Below are 15,208 nucleotides of genomic sequence, written 5' to 3'. Positions count from 1 at the left end.
ATTACAAATGGGGAATGGTGTGATTGTTACAGCTAAAAAAAAAAATTTTGTTTTTGTAATGAACCTCAGAATAAAGTTGTCATTTTTGGTTGCGCTGTGTAATCTATAAAACAATCCCCTCACTAAGGTAGTCAAACTGTGTGGGTTTTTTTGTTTGTTTTGTTTTTTTCTTCTCTATTTCACTCCAAATAGAATTTTTTTTCCCAAGTTTTTCAGTATGTAGAATGGTACCATTGAAAATACAACTTGTCCTGCAAAAGAGAAGCCCTCACACAGCTACACTGACTGAAAAATAGGCGTTATGATTTTTCCTTAAAGGGGTGGTCTCGCGAAAGCAAGTGGGTCTATACACTTCTGTATGGCCATATTAATGCACTTTGTAATATACATCGTGCATTAAATATGAGCCATACAGAAGTTATTCACTTACCTGCTCCGTTGCTAGCGTCCCCGTTGCCATGGTTCCGTCTAACTTCGGTGTCTTCTTGCTTTTTTAGACGCGCTTGCGCAGATGCATCTTCTCCCTTCGGCTGGTCTTGGAAGCATCGGAGTTTTGGCTCCGCCCCCTTTTCGCGTCATCGCGTAGCTCCGCCCCCGTCATGTGCCGATTCCAGCCAATCAGGAGGCTGGAACCGGCACACGTCATGGGGCGGAGCTACGCGATGATGCGTACAAGGGGGCGGAGCCAAAATGCCGATGCTGCCGAGCGGAGCCGAAGGGAGAAGAAGGGAGAAGACGGATCTGCGCAAGCGCGTCTAAAAAGGCAAGAAGACACCGAAGTTAGACGGAACCATGGCAACGGGGACGCTAGCAACGGAGCAGGTAAGTGAATAACTTCTGTATGGCTCATATTTAATGCACGATGTATATTACAAAGTGCATTAATATGGCCATACAGAAGTGTATAGACCCACTTGCTTTCGCGAGACCACCCCTTTAATTTAACCCCTTCCCTCCATATGACGTAAGGGTATGTCCTGGCAGCAGGGTACTTCCCACAAAATGACGTACCCTTATGTCATAGGGATAGCGCGAGATCATAGCAGATCTCGCGCTATTCCGCAGCGGGAGCCAGCTGTCACTAGTAGCCGGCCTCCCGCTGCGACAGCGGGGGGGCATCGGAGATGCGCCCACCCACTGTTAACCCCTTCCTTGCTGCGGTCTAAGTAGATCGCAGCAGGGAAAGTGTTTACAAAGGGAACGCGCTCCCTCTGTGACTCCAGCCGGCTCTCCAGGATAACATCGCCAGAGCCTGGCTGGTTGCTATGGCAACAGGACGCCGTATACCCGGCATCCTGTATTGCCATAGCCTGTGATCACTATAGTAAGCGATAAGGCATGGCAGGAGAGAAGTCCTGCAATGCCTTATCACAGCGATCTGCAGTCCTGCTCTGTAAGGTGTAAAAATAAAAGCTAAACAAAATACAAAAAATTAAAATGTAAAAAAAAAACTTTTTAATGCTTTTTTTTTTTCTCATATTAGCATAAAAAAATTTCCACATTTTTGGTATTGATGCGTGCAATAAATTGAACACACTTTTTATCCTGCACGGGAAAAAGCATTAAATGCTAAAAAATTGAGGTAGAATGCTAGTTTTTAGCATTTTGCCTCCCAAAAAAACGCAATAAAAGTGATTTTAAAAAAAAAAAATAAACATACCCCAAAATGGTACCAATAAAAACTACAGCTTGTCTCGCAAAAAATGGGCCCTCACAGAGCTCCACCCATGGAAAAATAAAGTTATAGGACTTTGAATGCAGCGAGTTTAGAAAAAAATAATCATTTCTAAAAAAGAAGGGTTTTTATTGTGGAAAAGTGCAAAAACCTAAAAAGAAAAATACATAAGGATTATGGTAACCGTACCGACCCGCAGAAAAAACGGATTGTGTCATTTAAGCTGCATGATTAACGATAAAAAAAGACAAAAAATCTAGGGCTGAATTGATGCGTTTTTTCTCGCTGCGATCATTAAAAAAAAATAACAGTTTTCCAATCCAGTCAATGTACCCAAAAATGGTACCAATAAAACTGCAGTTCGCCACACAAAAAACAAGCCCTCATACGGCCGCGCCGACGGAAAAATATAAAGCTATGGCTGTTGGAAAATGGAGATGAAATCCGCCAAGAATCATTTGGTCCTCAACGCCAAAATAGGCCAACGTGGCCCCAAAGGGGTTAAACTGTATAGGGCCATCAATATTTGGTGGTGGGAGTCTGACTCCAAGGTGACCTTCACTGCTGCTGGTTGTAGAGCGGCTCATAAAATGGGATCATGCCTGATGTATATAAGGTGGGGGGGAAACAAGTAGCCTTCATTCCTTCCCTCTCATTGCTAATAGAACGCTGGGTGCACAAACTATCACAGGGGGTTTCAGAAGGATTGCGGGGGCGGGCGGGCGATCATCGAGCCGTGATATCACCTGCGCCATCTTCAGCGGTTTGTCTTTATTTTAAAGGGCCCAAAGCACAGAAGAAATTTAAGCGACTGATGCTGAGCCGGATCAAGTGGGACGAGCAGACGTCCAATCCAAAGGCGGATGGTGAGTGTGGGGATGGGTATAGTACTGGGTGCAGGACAATTAGGGGGCAACAGTAGGAAATGATGAATGACTTGTGTATCACTGGGCTTTGACATGACTGATGGAGTTCTCCTGCGCTTCTCCCATACAGAAGACGACGCGTCAGATGAGGAAACTGTAAAAAAGTCCAACAAGTGCTCTTTAGTGTGGGAGGTGAGTCCTGGAGTATCGCTGCTTAATACTGGGAATCAGTGATTAACTGGTCCAGGTCTGAACTATTGATGCTGAGTCCTCAGCTGTTCTCCTGGCCTCTGTCAGTGTGTACAGAATTGGAAGCTGACAGCTCTGTACACACTGCAGTGGCTCGGGTTGGTAATGCGGGCACGGCTCCTATACAGTTCAAACCTGATGTATGACCACTTAGGGCTGTACTACATGGCCCATTCAATCGCTCATGTTCTGTCTGACTGATATGGATGGAACCTGCATGAGAAAATCACCTCCACCCCCCCTCCTTTTCTTTGTGTTTATATGCATGGGGGATTTGTCTTTCAGGCAGTCTTGGGTATAAAAATTGCAGCATGTCCTATTTTGGAACGCCCATTATTGTCTCGCGTGCAGATGCAATTTACAAGTGCGATTCCATTTATTTTCCTATAAAAACATGCATTTTTTACAAATCCTGACAATCACACGTGAAGTGATGCAATGCGGTCTTCTCGCACAATGCATCACAATCGTGGGTAAATCATGTTTACGAGCACAATATCCATTTCATGCTCACCTGTGTAAATGTAGCCTAACTGGGCGATGTGACCATTGAAGCTATAAAATGCATCTGGTTGTCCCCCACCTCAATTAAAGGGAACCCGTCACCACCCTGTAGCACCATAAACTAAGTTACCATGCTGTTGAGGGACGGGACAGGGAGCCGCATGATGGGTTTTTTTGTTTTTTTTTAATGCTCGCCTGCTCCCTGTCTTGCATGATGTCCTATTTAAGGATCACATGGCACATGAAAGTCTTGTTCACACGAGCGTATATTGGCTGCTGTTTTCACGACCAGTCGATATACGCTACTTTCTGATGCATTGGATTCCAATGTATCAGATCATAAAGCCGTATTCCTGCGATGTAAAAGTGCCCGGCAGGCCAATATAGCGTCGGGCGCTTTTACGTTGGGCCGCAAAGATAGTCCTGGAACTATCTTTCGGCCCGGAATACGTTGGACACTGCATGGGCTCCTATGGGAACCAATGACAGCGGCCGGAGGGGGGAGGTGGGAGGGAGTTTAGCAGCGGGACTACTAGACTCCCTCCCTCTTCTCTCCTTCTCTCTGGCTGTTTGCAATGGGAGGGGACTGGACAGGGGCGGAGCTAAGCAAATTTGTCATAGTGGTAGATCCGCTGCCAATTTGCCACATATTTTGCCCCTTACAGTGCAAAGGGAGAAATCTACAGCATAAAGTCTAAAACCCGTTATTTTGTCCACAGCCTGTGGATGAGATGTTAAACATCTGCTGTGTTGCTACTTTAACTACTGTGGAAACACCACATGTAAAAATCGGCAGCAAATCCATCCCATGTGAAGCTGTCCTTGGGCTCCAGATACAGAAATAGTGCAGTTTTTGTGGCAGAAATACTGCGGTTTTGCCTCAGATCCTGACCGTTTGCATTGCAGAGGGTGAAATCAGTGGTGGGAATCGTAAATTGACACACTGGGGATTCCAGTGGCTCTCTTCTGTACTGCAGGAACAACTGTTGAATATAATGGGAGCTGCGCCTGCAGGTCCAAACCCGGCCACTGCATTACAGACGGCAATGTTTGCACTGACATTGGTGAGGATTCCGAGAGGTGGACCCCTGACAAACTATTGATGACCTATGCTGAGGATAGGTCAACAGTAGTATGGACAACCCCTTTAATAGCCTCAATTCTATGACAAGCCTGGGGGCTTAACTAGGGCATGATTGACTTGGTCAAATGTTAGTGATTGAGGTTGGCTCCCATCAAGGGTAGGTGTCAGCTATCTTAACACAGCTGGCATCTGCCACGTGTGGTGCCCGCTTCATACCCACTCTTATGACATAAATGTACATCACAAAGGGATAATGAGTTAAAGGGGTTGTCTGAGAAATAGAAACAAAATAAAAGCACCAAATGTGCTGAAATGTAAAAAAATTAAGCCCCCCCCCCCCAGCAGTCGAGCACACAAGCTTCATAGGCTGCCCTCCGGCTGTCTCTACCTGCTGCCAGTGATGTGAGGGCTGCCTCCTCTAATGATCTGATGCTGTAACCTCCTCCGCCTCGTGCTAATTAATATTGGTCATTTTCAGGGAACAGCCAAAGAACGAAGTTTCGGGGACATAAAGTTCAAGCAGTGCCCCACAGAGAACATGGCTCGGGAACATTTTAAGAAGCACATGGCCGAGCACTACTGGGACCTGGCACTCAGCCAATCAGTTTTGGAAACTGCAGACTGAGCTCCGTTTTTGGCTTTTATGTTGCATCTAGTTTTACCAAGGTTGTACTTCCACAAAAACAAGCAGGAACCTTCCACACTGGACCGCAGCGGATCTCCTTACACCCCGCTGAGGGGCGTTCAGCCCCCCATCACCGGACTAGAATACAAGCAGACCACAACTTCTGGATTACCGAAAAATAAACCTTCTGCTGCCGACCGGCCCCTCTGCGTGAGGCCTTCTGGTAGCCACAGTGGTCCAGGAGTTAGCCGTGACACTGGTATCATTTCGACGGGCATCTGGTGTATTTTTTTCTTTTTTTTCTTTTCTCTGAAAGCAAACCTACGATAAAGTTCTTTCTTCCGGCAGGACATGGATGATGCATTGTATAACTCTTCCTGCATTGTTCTAAGTGGGTATACTAGTGCCTACATGGGTCCTAGAGGTGCACTGTGGTGGCACTGCTCTGTACCCTTGTACGTCCAGTTGTGGCCACTTGGATGTGTCCTAGGAAGCCCTGGCCATGTGGGGTCTGTTCACATGTAGCTTATTTGCTGTGGGTTTGCCGCAGCAGAAAATCCATACCAAATGGTTGCCAATGTTGACATGGGTTTCGGTACTGGTTTGCAATGGATTTCACCCGTTCAAATGACTGGGGTGATACGCACTTCAAAATCTGCATATTACAGCTAATCTGCATATTACAGCTGATCTGCTGCGGAAAATACGTTCACATGGGGCAGATACGGTTTGCCACAGCAGAGAATTCCTAAATTTTAGTGCGAATTCGCAACAGATTTCATCCCCTCAATTGCAGGGTGAACTCCATGATGGCGGACTTGCTGTGGATTTTTGATGTGGATCCATGTGTGACCTTTCCCTTATGCCTCACTTTCTATGCTGGATTTCACTGTGGGGTTGGGTTCTGTGCCCAAATCCATGCTGAAGTCCGCATCATTCTACCGAATGCTATAACCATTCCATGCGACGTACAAATGTCGTGGATTCTGAACTCCGTGGTGTTGAAAAAAGAACTGATGTGTCCGTTTTTGGTGCGGTTGTAGGGTTGGGTTGCCAAACGTGGATTTGCTGTACTGATAGGGGCAAAATCCACGTGTGAGACTGAGGCCCAATGTCCTCGGGCAAATTTGAATTGCAGACACGCTGCCCATAGGGAAACATGGGCGCCCGCAGCTTAACTAAAGATGTGTTTTGTGGACCTTCTGGTTCGGAAGACAAATCGCCGCATGCTCCATTCAGCTGCTGTTCCTGCACAGAAGGCTTCCATTGAAGTAATTGGAAACAGCCCATCCACAGTTGAATTGCGGCCGGTTGCGGATTCTGCACTGTCCTCGGCCACGGGCAGGGTCGGATTCTGCTGTGGGTTTCCGCATGCGGGATCCGACCCGCCCGTGGACATATGAGGCCTGCGGCTCAGTGGATTAAACTGCCGGATTCACGTCAGAGAGACCCAGCTTGGATCTGACATACAAAGCTTGTGTGAATGAGGCCTCCGTGGGGATTCACACCTGCAGATCTCCGTCTCTGCAGGTCTGTTTTGGGGCCCTTCACACAGAATGTTTTGCAGGACGTTGCAGGGTGCAACACAAAAGCACTGAAAACCACATGTCTAACATGCGGATCATGAGGAGGAATTGAAAATAGCCGAATTCTGCTGGCAGTTCCATGTCAAAATCTGCATTTGGACCTTCGAATGTTGGTGTGGAATATTGTGCAACCTCCTCCGGAATCCCATCTAGATTAGTGGGGTAGTCACAAAGATGTATGCAACCAATCTGCTGCATGTGAAGTCCCCCCTAAAGATGATGCAGAGCCGCTAGCAACAAATAAACCGATGTAATGGGACTATTTTAATAAAGTATAAAAAGCAAAATCCCAATAAGGCCGCATGCACACGGGCGGGGCGGATTCTGCATGCCGGAGCCCGCAGTGGAAATCCCCACCCCATGCCCAGCTGGCATCCACACGTACCTGTGTTTTCTTCTTCTTTTCTGTACTGTGGATGGTTTGCAAGGCTCACCATCAGACATGCGCTGTCATGGCTTCCATTGACTTCGATGAAAGCTGTTAGGAATCCGCAGGAAAAAGGAAATGCTGCGATTTTTCATCCGCAAGCGGAAACCTGAATTAGTTTCCGCTCGTGTGCATGAAGAATCATTTTTGCATTGCATGTTATGGGCGGTATTTGCTGCGGAATTCGGAGGCAGATGCCCACTCCAGATTACGGAATTCAGATCCGCCAGTGTGCATGAGGCCCAAGTAATCCTACAGATGTCAATGTGTCTGATGATTGCTGCTGCCATCTTGGGAGGCACTAAATGGGGCCCGGAACCAGCGGATTCAAAGGAAAGTGCTGCAGAGGATGGAGGGCAAGTCATGTCATGTAAATGCCCCCTCTGGACTACAATCCCTTTAAATGATAAATACTGACTGCCTGTAGCTGCTGCTAGGAGGAGCTCACTTCATACAGATTTCTACAGCTCCTATTTAAAGGGAACCTGTCATTGCCTCTCAGTCCCACAAGGTAAAGGTGAGGGAATGGGGACTCATGGGAGATGCTCACCAGGTACTATGGTCCGGCGTTGTGGCTGCTAAGGGGGCAGATGCACACAACTCTGATGCGGCCCCCAAGACTTCTGTCCCTTACCTGAACATAGTTTATGGGGCTCAGAGGTGATGACTGGTTCCCCCTAATTAACAAAATATAACGATGGTTACACTTGAAGATGCCGTGTTAAAGACTGGCCTGAAGCCGGAGAACCCCTACCCCCCCCCCCCCGCATACTCTGTGTATGCAGATTTGGTGCGCAGCCTTGATTACGCAGGGAGAGCCGTACAATGCTTGTCTTCAGAAAACAAACCTAACAAACTGTAATTAAGGTAAGGCTTTAGTTTTTTTTTTCTCCCTTTGGTTTTTATTTCGTACAGCGAAGCCTTATTTGCGTTGCTGAAAGTAACATCTTGTCGTTTCTGCAAAGTTCATTAAACACAAAAGGCCAAACCTGAGTGGAGTATACAGTCATTACTGCCTCTTGGTCCGTTGTTCCCTGTAATGGGATATATACTTGTTTGATGTACTCCTGTTGTTAAGGGGTGGTAAACTACTGGATAGGTCCTGTATACTAGATCAGAGAGGGTTCATCACCCGCCACCATTCGCTGGTTTGCTGTACTTGCGCACTGATCTGATTTCTGCAGGAAGTAGGCAGCTTGGTTCCCACTGCAGTGACTTCACTTAGCATTGCAGTAAAGTTCCCATTCGTTTAAATGCAAACATGACCTGCAATACAAAGCTGAGCCACTGCAGTGGGATTGGAGCTGTCTGCTTCCTGCAGAAATCATCTTGGTGCAGAGTGTAGCAGCCCAGAGAACACCTTATCCATGGGGCGTCCTGGTTGATGGAACCTCTCATCTACTATTGCTGACCTAGTCTGAGGAAAGGCCATCAATAGTCTACAACTGGACAACCCCCTTTCTCATTCGTATCATTGAGGGGGGACACAGCTCAGACTGTATGGAAGTCCACCCACCTCTTCTGCTAGGGCCCCTACTACTACTCCGATCATGCCTTACTGGGGTGCTCCTCTTTTGGTAGTCCTCAATTTTTTTTTTCCCCTCTGTATCTATTATTTTTTGTCCACTGCCCACCGACTGTGATATTAAGTTACCTTAGTGGGCAAACAACTACTCTAGTCACCCAATTGGTGGCTACAATTATGGGGAATGGGCTCACAGGCTCTCTTCAGCCTATCGGGGTGCACCTGCAGGAAGGCGGTACTTCTAATCACTGCTCTGAGTGCCCTTTTCTTGTGCTCCCATTGGTCCCGGTGCTTCCCAGTGCTAAAACCTGCGCTCAGCCCTGCCCTCCCCCTGCCTCAAGGTCTTTTTGTCTTGTTCCTCCTGATTTCAGCATGCACTCTCTCTCCTCGGCTGAGAACTGTGGTACTTCTCACAGCAAAAAGGACTTTCTACTTGTGCCCCTTCTGCAGCGCCCATGGCAGCAAGTGAGTTAGACCCTAGCATCCTGTCTGCCCCCATGGCAAAATGCTCCAGATAGGCTGGGTCATGCTGTCAGCCTTCGTTTCTTTGGGTGCTCCAGTCCACGTATTGTGGATACCACGAAAACCACCAAGGATTGCAAGAAACCTTCCTTCAGGACCTGACCCTCCAGGAACCCCGTCTATGGGTTCCCAGCCTCCCTCCACAAAATCCTCTGCATGCCCACAGTGACTGTGTGAGGGGATGACTTTCCTGCTTTCGAGACCTTTGGTTTTCCTACATCTCCGACAACTGGGTGCGAGAGGTGCTCTCTTTAGGGTATGCCATAGAATTTAAGTTCTCTACGGTCTGTTACTTCAGATCCAGAAACTCGACATCTTCACGATCAAGCAATATGCCAGCTCCTCGCCCAGACTGTAATAGCCCCGGTTCAATTTGCAGAGCGTTTCGGGGCGGTTTATGCAAACCTTTCCATTGTTCATGAGAATGATGGATCTGATCTCTGTTCTAAAATTGAAGAAATTGAATCAATATGTGAAAGTCTAGCATGGAATCCCTAAAGTTGCTCATCGCATCCATGGAACAAGGTGAATTCCTGACGTCTATCGACATCTCTTCTGTTCGCGGCAGCTGGAATTTCTGGGCGTGGTTCTTTGACATAAGTTCCCATGTTCTGATACCATCACACAAACCTCAATTACTCCAGAGACAGCAGCACTCCTTACAGATTTGGACTTCAATCCCCCATTTGAAATTGTATGAAAGTCCTAGAGTTAAAGGGGTTGTCCCGCGAAAGCAAGTGGGGTTCAGTACTTCTGTATGGCCATATTAATGCACTTTGTAATGTACATCGTGCATTAATTATGAGCCATACAGAAGTTATTCACTTACCTGCTCCGTTGCTAGCGTCCCCGTCTCCATGGTGCCGTCTAATTTCAGCGTCTAATCGCCCGATTAGACGCGCTTGCGCAGTCCGGTCTTCTCCCTGGTGAATGGGGCCGCTCGTGCCGGAGAGCTGGTCCTCGTAGCTCCGCCCCGTCACGTGTGCCGATTCCAGCCAATCAGGAGGCTGGAATCGGCAATGGACCGCACAGAGCCCGCGGTGCATCGTGGGTGAAGATCCCGGTGGCCATCTTACTAAGGTAAGGAAGAAGTCTCCGCAGCGCGGGGATTCGGGTAAGTACTAAACGGTTGTTTTTTTTAACACATGCATTGGGTTTGTCTCGCGCCAAACGGGGGGGCTATTGAATAAAAAAATAGTTTCGGCGCGGGACAACCCCTTTAATGGTCTTTGTTGGAGGCGATACCATGCAGCCTATTTCATGTGTGGACAATCCTCTGAATGGGACGAATCCTCATGCTCACTGGATCAAGAATCCAACTTCCCTGGATGTTTTATCACTCCCTCAACGGGTGGCTAGAATCTCCTCTAGTTTTTCAAGGGTGATCCTTCCTGACCCAACAGTGGTTGGTGCTGACCATGGATGCCAGGTAAAGGGACATTACACAACTTCACAGTGCAGGTAAAGTGGACAGTACAGGAGTCGTCACAACCGATAAATGTGTTAGAACTTCAGGCCATACTACTGTCGCTCTGTCACTTTGCAACAGCTGTCTGTGTTCCCAGTCCATGTCCAATCGCACAATGCAATAGATGTTGCGTACATAAATCATCAAAGTGACACCCGCAGCTCAGTGGTAGTGGAGGAAGTGCAAAAAAATCCTAGCATAGGTGGAAACGCACCTGCCAGGCATCTCAGCAGGCCACAGACCAGGCGTGGACAATTGGATAGCTGACTTCCGAAGCGCAGAGAGTGTGTTTTATTTGGGAGAATAGAAATTCCACTTTGACGTCTTAAGAACTGTACCACAGATGGGGCCTCCCAGATGTCAACATTATGGCATCCAGAATCAACTGCAAGATTCCAGCCTTCGTGGCCGGGTCAAAGAAGCCTGAAGCGCAGGCGGTGGACGCTCTTGTAATTCAGTAGACAGACTTTGTTCCTCTACGTATTTCCCCTGTTCCCACTCATTCATCACCTTCTCAAGAAGATCAAACATGACGGTCTTCCAGTGTTACTCGTGGCTCCGGACTAGGCTTGACACACACAGTATGTAGAACTACTTGTCAAATGTACCTTCCTCTGCAACACTATTTTCTCTTGCAGGGAACCCTCTTCCACCGGAGTTTAGCCACGCTTTAATAGTGTTGGTTGAAGCTGTGACCCTTGGGCACTGGGGTTTTACTGAACTTGTCATTGAGACAGAAATCTTTCTTCCTCTGGAGCGAACAGCATGGTTTTTACCTCATGAATTTTTCTCTTTCCTGACTACTTTCTTTTCCCCAGGCAGGTCTAGATGTGGGCTTGGGCCTCAGCTCCCTGAAATTGACGGGTATCAGCAGCGTCCACCCACTTCCATTGTACTTTGGCATTGAAAGCGGCTGTCCACACCTTCATACAGGGAGTTGCCCATGCTGCTCCTCCCTATTGTTCTCCAGTTCCACCATGGGACCTTAACTTGGTTCTAGATGCACTTCAATCATGTCCTTTTAAAACTGTGTGAGACATCTCGGCTCGCCTTTTGGCATACAAGGTGGTGTTTTTAGTGGCTGTCCCCTCCTTTCGCAGGGGCCCAGAATTTGCAGCCCTCTGCCAAGCCTCCCTTCACTGTAGCACACTAGCATAAGTTGGTCCTCCAGCCTGTACCCTCCTTTCTAACAAAGGTATTGTCATGATTCCACATCAATAAGGACATAGTGCTAGCCTCCTACTGCCCTGCAGACTTGCACACATTCTCCATAAGCTCAATGTTGGTTCATCCTCTGAGAATCTATTAGGCTCAAACTTCTGCTTTCAGGCTCCCTGACTCCCTTTTCATGATTCCGGACGGTCCTAGAAAACGCCTTGTGGCTTCCAAGGTGATAATGTTTTATCTGTCACTCTACCTGTTGTACCTTATTATATCCTCCTCGATAAACCTCTGATAGTTCCTACCCAACTCCAAGACCCGGATTGACAACCCGCTGGTCACCTAATGTCTATGTCCTGTAATATCACAGCGCTCTAGAAAGACATCCTCTATGGATCCTGCCATCACCACGTCCTCAGGCAGAGAGTTCCACAGTCTCACTGCTCTTACAGTAAAGAACCCCCTTCTGTGTTGGTGATGAAACCTGCTTTCCTCTAGACGTAGCGGATGCCCTCTTGTTAGTCGCAGTCCTGGGTGTAAACAGATCATGGAGAGATCCTTGTATCGGCCCCTCATGGATTTATACATAGTTATTTGGTCGCCCCTTAGCCGTCTGTTTTCTAGAGTAAATAATCCCAGTTTTGGTGCCTCTCTGGGTATTCCAGTCCTGTCATTCCATGTATCAGTTTAGTTGTCCTTCTTTGAACCCCCTTCCAGCACTGTAACATCTTTCCTGAGCCCCGGTGACCAGAACTGTACGCAGTATTCCATGTGGGGCCTGACAAGTGCCTTATATAGTGGGAGAATAGGAGGAAGGCGTATAGCTGGTAGCAGGAGCTAGCCCTTTTTCTGCTCGGTGTTCGCTTTGACCGTTGGTATATCTACTGCCACGAGGGGGCAAAGTACAAAAAGAATGGATGACTTACCAGTAGTCCTTTTTCCAGGAGTCATCACGACGGCCTCATTACATATGGAGGTTGCCCTCTGACCTCGGTAAGGACAGGAAGAGCCCTTAAAGCACCTCCTCTCCACCATCTCCTCAGTGACTTTCAAATTATTACGGTGGACTATGTTTACTGAACCAAACATTTTTCCTTTATTCAGTATCATTTTACATAAAGTACATAAATATAGGGGAGGGAACTATGGGCCGTTGTCATGACTCCCGGAAAAAGGACTACCAGTAAGTAATCCGTTCCTTCCCCGGTCGTCAACACGACGGCCCCATTACATATGGAGTAATACCAAATTATAAGTACTTAGGGGTGGGACTACTGCCTGGAGGACTCTCCGTCCGTATACCAGGTCGCTGTCAAACTGTACATTAATCCTATAGTGCTTTATGAATGTATGCAGACTGGACCAGGTAGCCGCTTTACAGATTTGTTCAGCGGAGGCCTGGGCTTTTTCTGCCCACGAGCAGGAGAGGATCTTGTACAGTGGGCTTTGATATTTTCCAGAGGATCGAGACCCCTGACTCTGTACGCCTCCCGGATGGCCATCCTGATCCATCTTGCTATGGTACTCTTAGATGCTGTCTTTCCTCTGCCCGGCCCCTGAAATTGGACAAAGAGGTTATTATGCTCCCGAAAGGATTGGGTAGCCTCTACATATGCTAGAAAAGCCCTTCTGAGATATAAGGTATGGAATTCTCTCTCTGTCATTTACGGGGTCCTGGCAGAAAGCGGGTAGGGTAATTGCCCGTTCTCTGTGGAATTTAGAAACTACCTTTGGAAGGAAGGTGGGATCTAGGTTAAAGATGATTCTACCGTCTTGCGCTATCATATGTAGCTTTACACTACATAATGCCTGTAATTCCCCCACTCTCTGTGCTGAGGTATGGCAACCAGGAGAGAGACCTTAAAGGGGTGGTCTCGCGAAACCAAGTGGGGTATACACTTCTGTATGGCTATATTAATGCACTTTGTAATATACATCGTGCATTAATTATGAGCCATACAGAAGTTATTCACTTACCTGCTCCGTTGCTAGCGTCCTCGTCTCCATGGTTCCGTCTAAATTCGCTGGCAGCTTGCTTTTTTAGACGCGCTTGCGCAGTCCGGTCTTCTCCATTCAGCACGAGCCGCTTCAGTGTGCTCCCCGCTACAGCTCTTCTGCGCATGCGCAGATGAGCTGTCACTGCTCGGGAGCGCGCTGGAGCGGCCATTCTGCACCATCCTCTGTTAGAGGAAGGTGCAGAAACTGGAGCTGCCCAGCGGAGAAGCCCAGCCCAGGAACCCCCGAGAAGCGTCCCAGGTAAGTGATGGGTCGGGGGGCGGCTGCCGCTGCGCCGGGGGAACTAGCGCTGCGCCGGGGGGGGGGCTGTCGCTGCGCCGGGGGGGCTGCTGCTGTGATGGGGGAACTAGCGCTAGGCCGGGGGGGGCTGTCGCTGCGCCGGGGGGGCTGCCGATGTGATGGGGGAACTAGCGCTAGGCCGGGGGGGGGCTGTCGCTGCGCCGGGGGGGCTGCCGATGTGATGGGGGAACTAGCGCTAGGCCGGGGGGGCTGTCGCTGCGCCGGGGGGGCTGCCGATGTGATGGGGGAACTAGCGCTAGGCCGGGGGGGGGCTTTCGCTGCGCCGGGGGGGCTGTCGATGTGATGGGGGAACTAGCGCTAGGCCGGGGGGGCTGTCGCTGGGGGGGGGGGGGGGGCTGCGCCGGTTACCTTCTGCCTGGCGGTGGGTGACTGGTCGGTGGCTGCGGGGCGTCCAGTCGGCGGCTGCTTGGCGTCCGGTTGCCATGGAGACACAGCTGGCAGCGTCTCGGGAGCGCGCACGTCGGGCTGCAGCGAGCGACGGGGAAAGAGCCGGCGGCCATCTTGGGGAAACTTTTATAAGTTGCTGGAACGGTAAGTAGAAACCAGCTAGGAAAGTAATTTACAGGGGTAATTAGTAATGTATGTTTAATTAGGGGGACTGGGCAAAAAAAAAAAAACACTGCTTCCTCGAGACATCTCCTTTAAGTGTGAGTGATTTCATTGGGAGTTGGGTGGCTTGCAGAAACTCTTTAGGACTAGATTTAGGTCCCATGTTGGAATGGTGGCCCTGATAAAGGGCCGGGGTCTGTCATCCCCTTTAAGGAACCTGCGGACCCATCGATGCTCAGCTAAGGGAAAATCCAGACAGGACCCCAATGCTGCCACCTGTACTCTGAGTCCTTGGACTTAGACCCTTCTCTAGGCCTGTTTCCAGAAATTCAAGAATTATGGGTATATCTATGGTTGGGCCCTCACTCGGATCTAGATTACAGTATTTTGAGAATTTCCTCCACACTTTGTGGTAAATAGCTGTGGTTACAGGTTTACGGCTTTTGTAGTAATTACTTTTTGTGAGAGCCCTTTCCCCTTCAGCATTCAGACTGCTATCTTCAGTTTCGCAACTCCTTAGTAAGTTAGTGGACCCTGGAATAGGAGATCTTGTTCGACTGGTAGCTGAAGCGGACCCTGTATTGCTAGGGTCTTAAGTAGGGGATACCAAGGTCTGTTGTCCCACATAGGAGCGACTAGGATTACAGCTGC

General features: G+C 48.6%; 1 protein-coding gene across 1 annotated transcript in view; it reads left to right on the top strand.

Annotated features, from left to right (window-relative positions):
* PRPF3 (pre-mRNA processing factor 3) overlaps positions 1–8,009 on the top strand; it is a 28,717-nt gene extending 20,708 nt beyond the window's left edge. Inside the window, exons 14-16 of the mRNA XM_066609244.1 lie at positions 2,458–2,541; positions 2,672–2,733; positions 4,857–8,009. Of these exons, the coding sequence (XP_066465341.1) occupies positions 2,458–2,541; positions 2,672–2,733; positions 4,857–5,003 (293 nt within the window). The 3' untranslated portion in view covers positions 5,004–8,009. The remainder of the gene's footprint in view (positions 1–2,457; positions 2,542–2,671; positions 2,734–4,856) is intronic.
* Positions 8,010–15,208: the final 7,199 nt, after the last annotated feature.

Source organism: Eleutherodactylus coqui, chromosome 6 (assembly GCF_035609145.1).
Source record: "Eleutherodactylus coqui strain aEleCoq1 chromosome 6, aEleCoq1.hap1, whole genome shotgun sequence".
Classification (NCBI taxonomy): domain Eukaryota; kingdom Metazoa; phylum Chordata; class Amphibia; order Anura; family Eleutherodactylidae; genus Eleutherodactylus; species Eleutherodactylus coqui.
The sequence above is the reverse complement of the archived record's forward strand: the minus strand, read 5'-3'. Positions and strand labels throughout refer to the sequence as shown.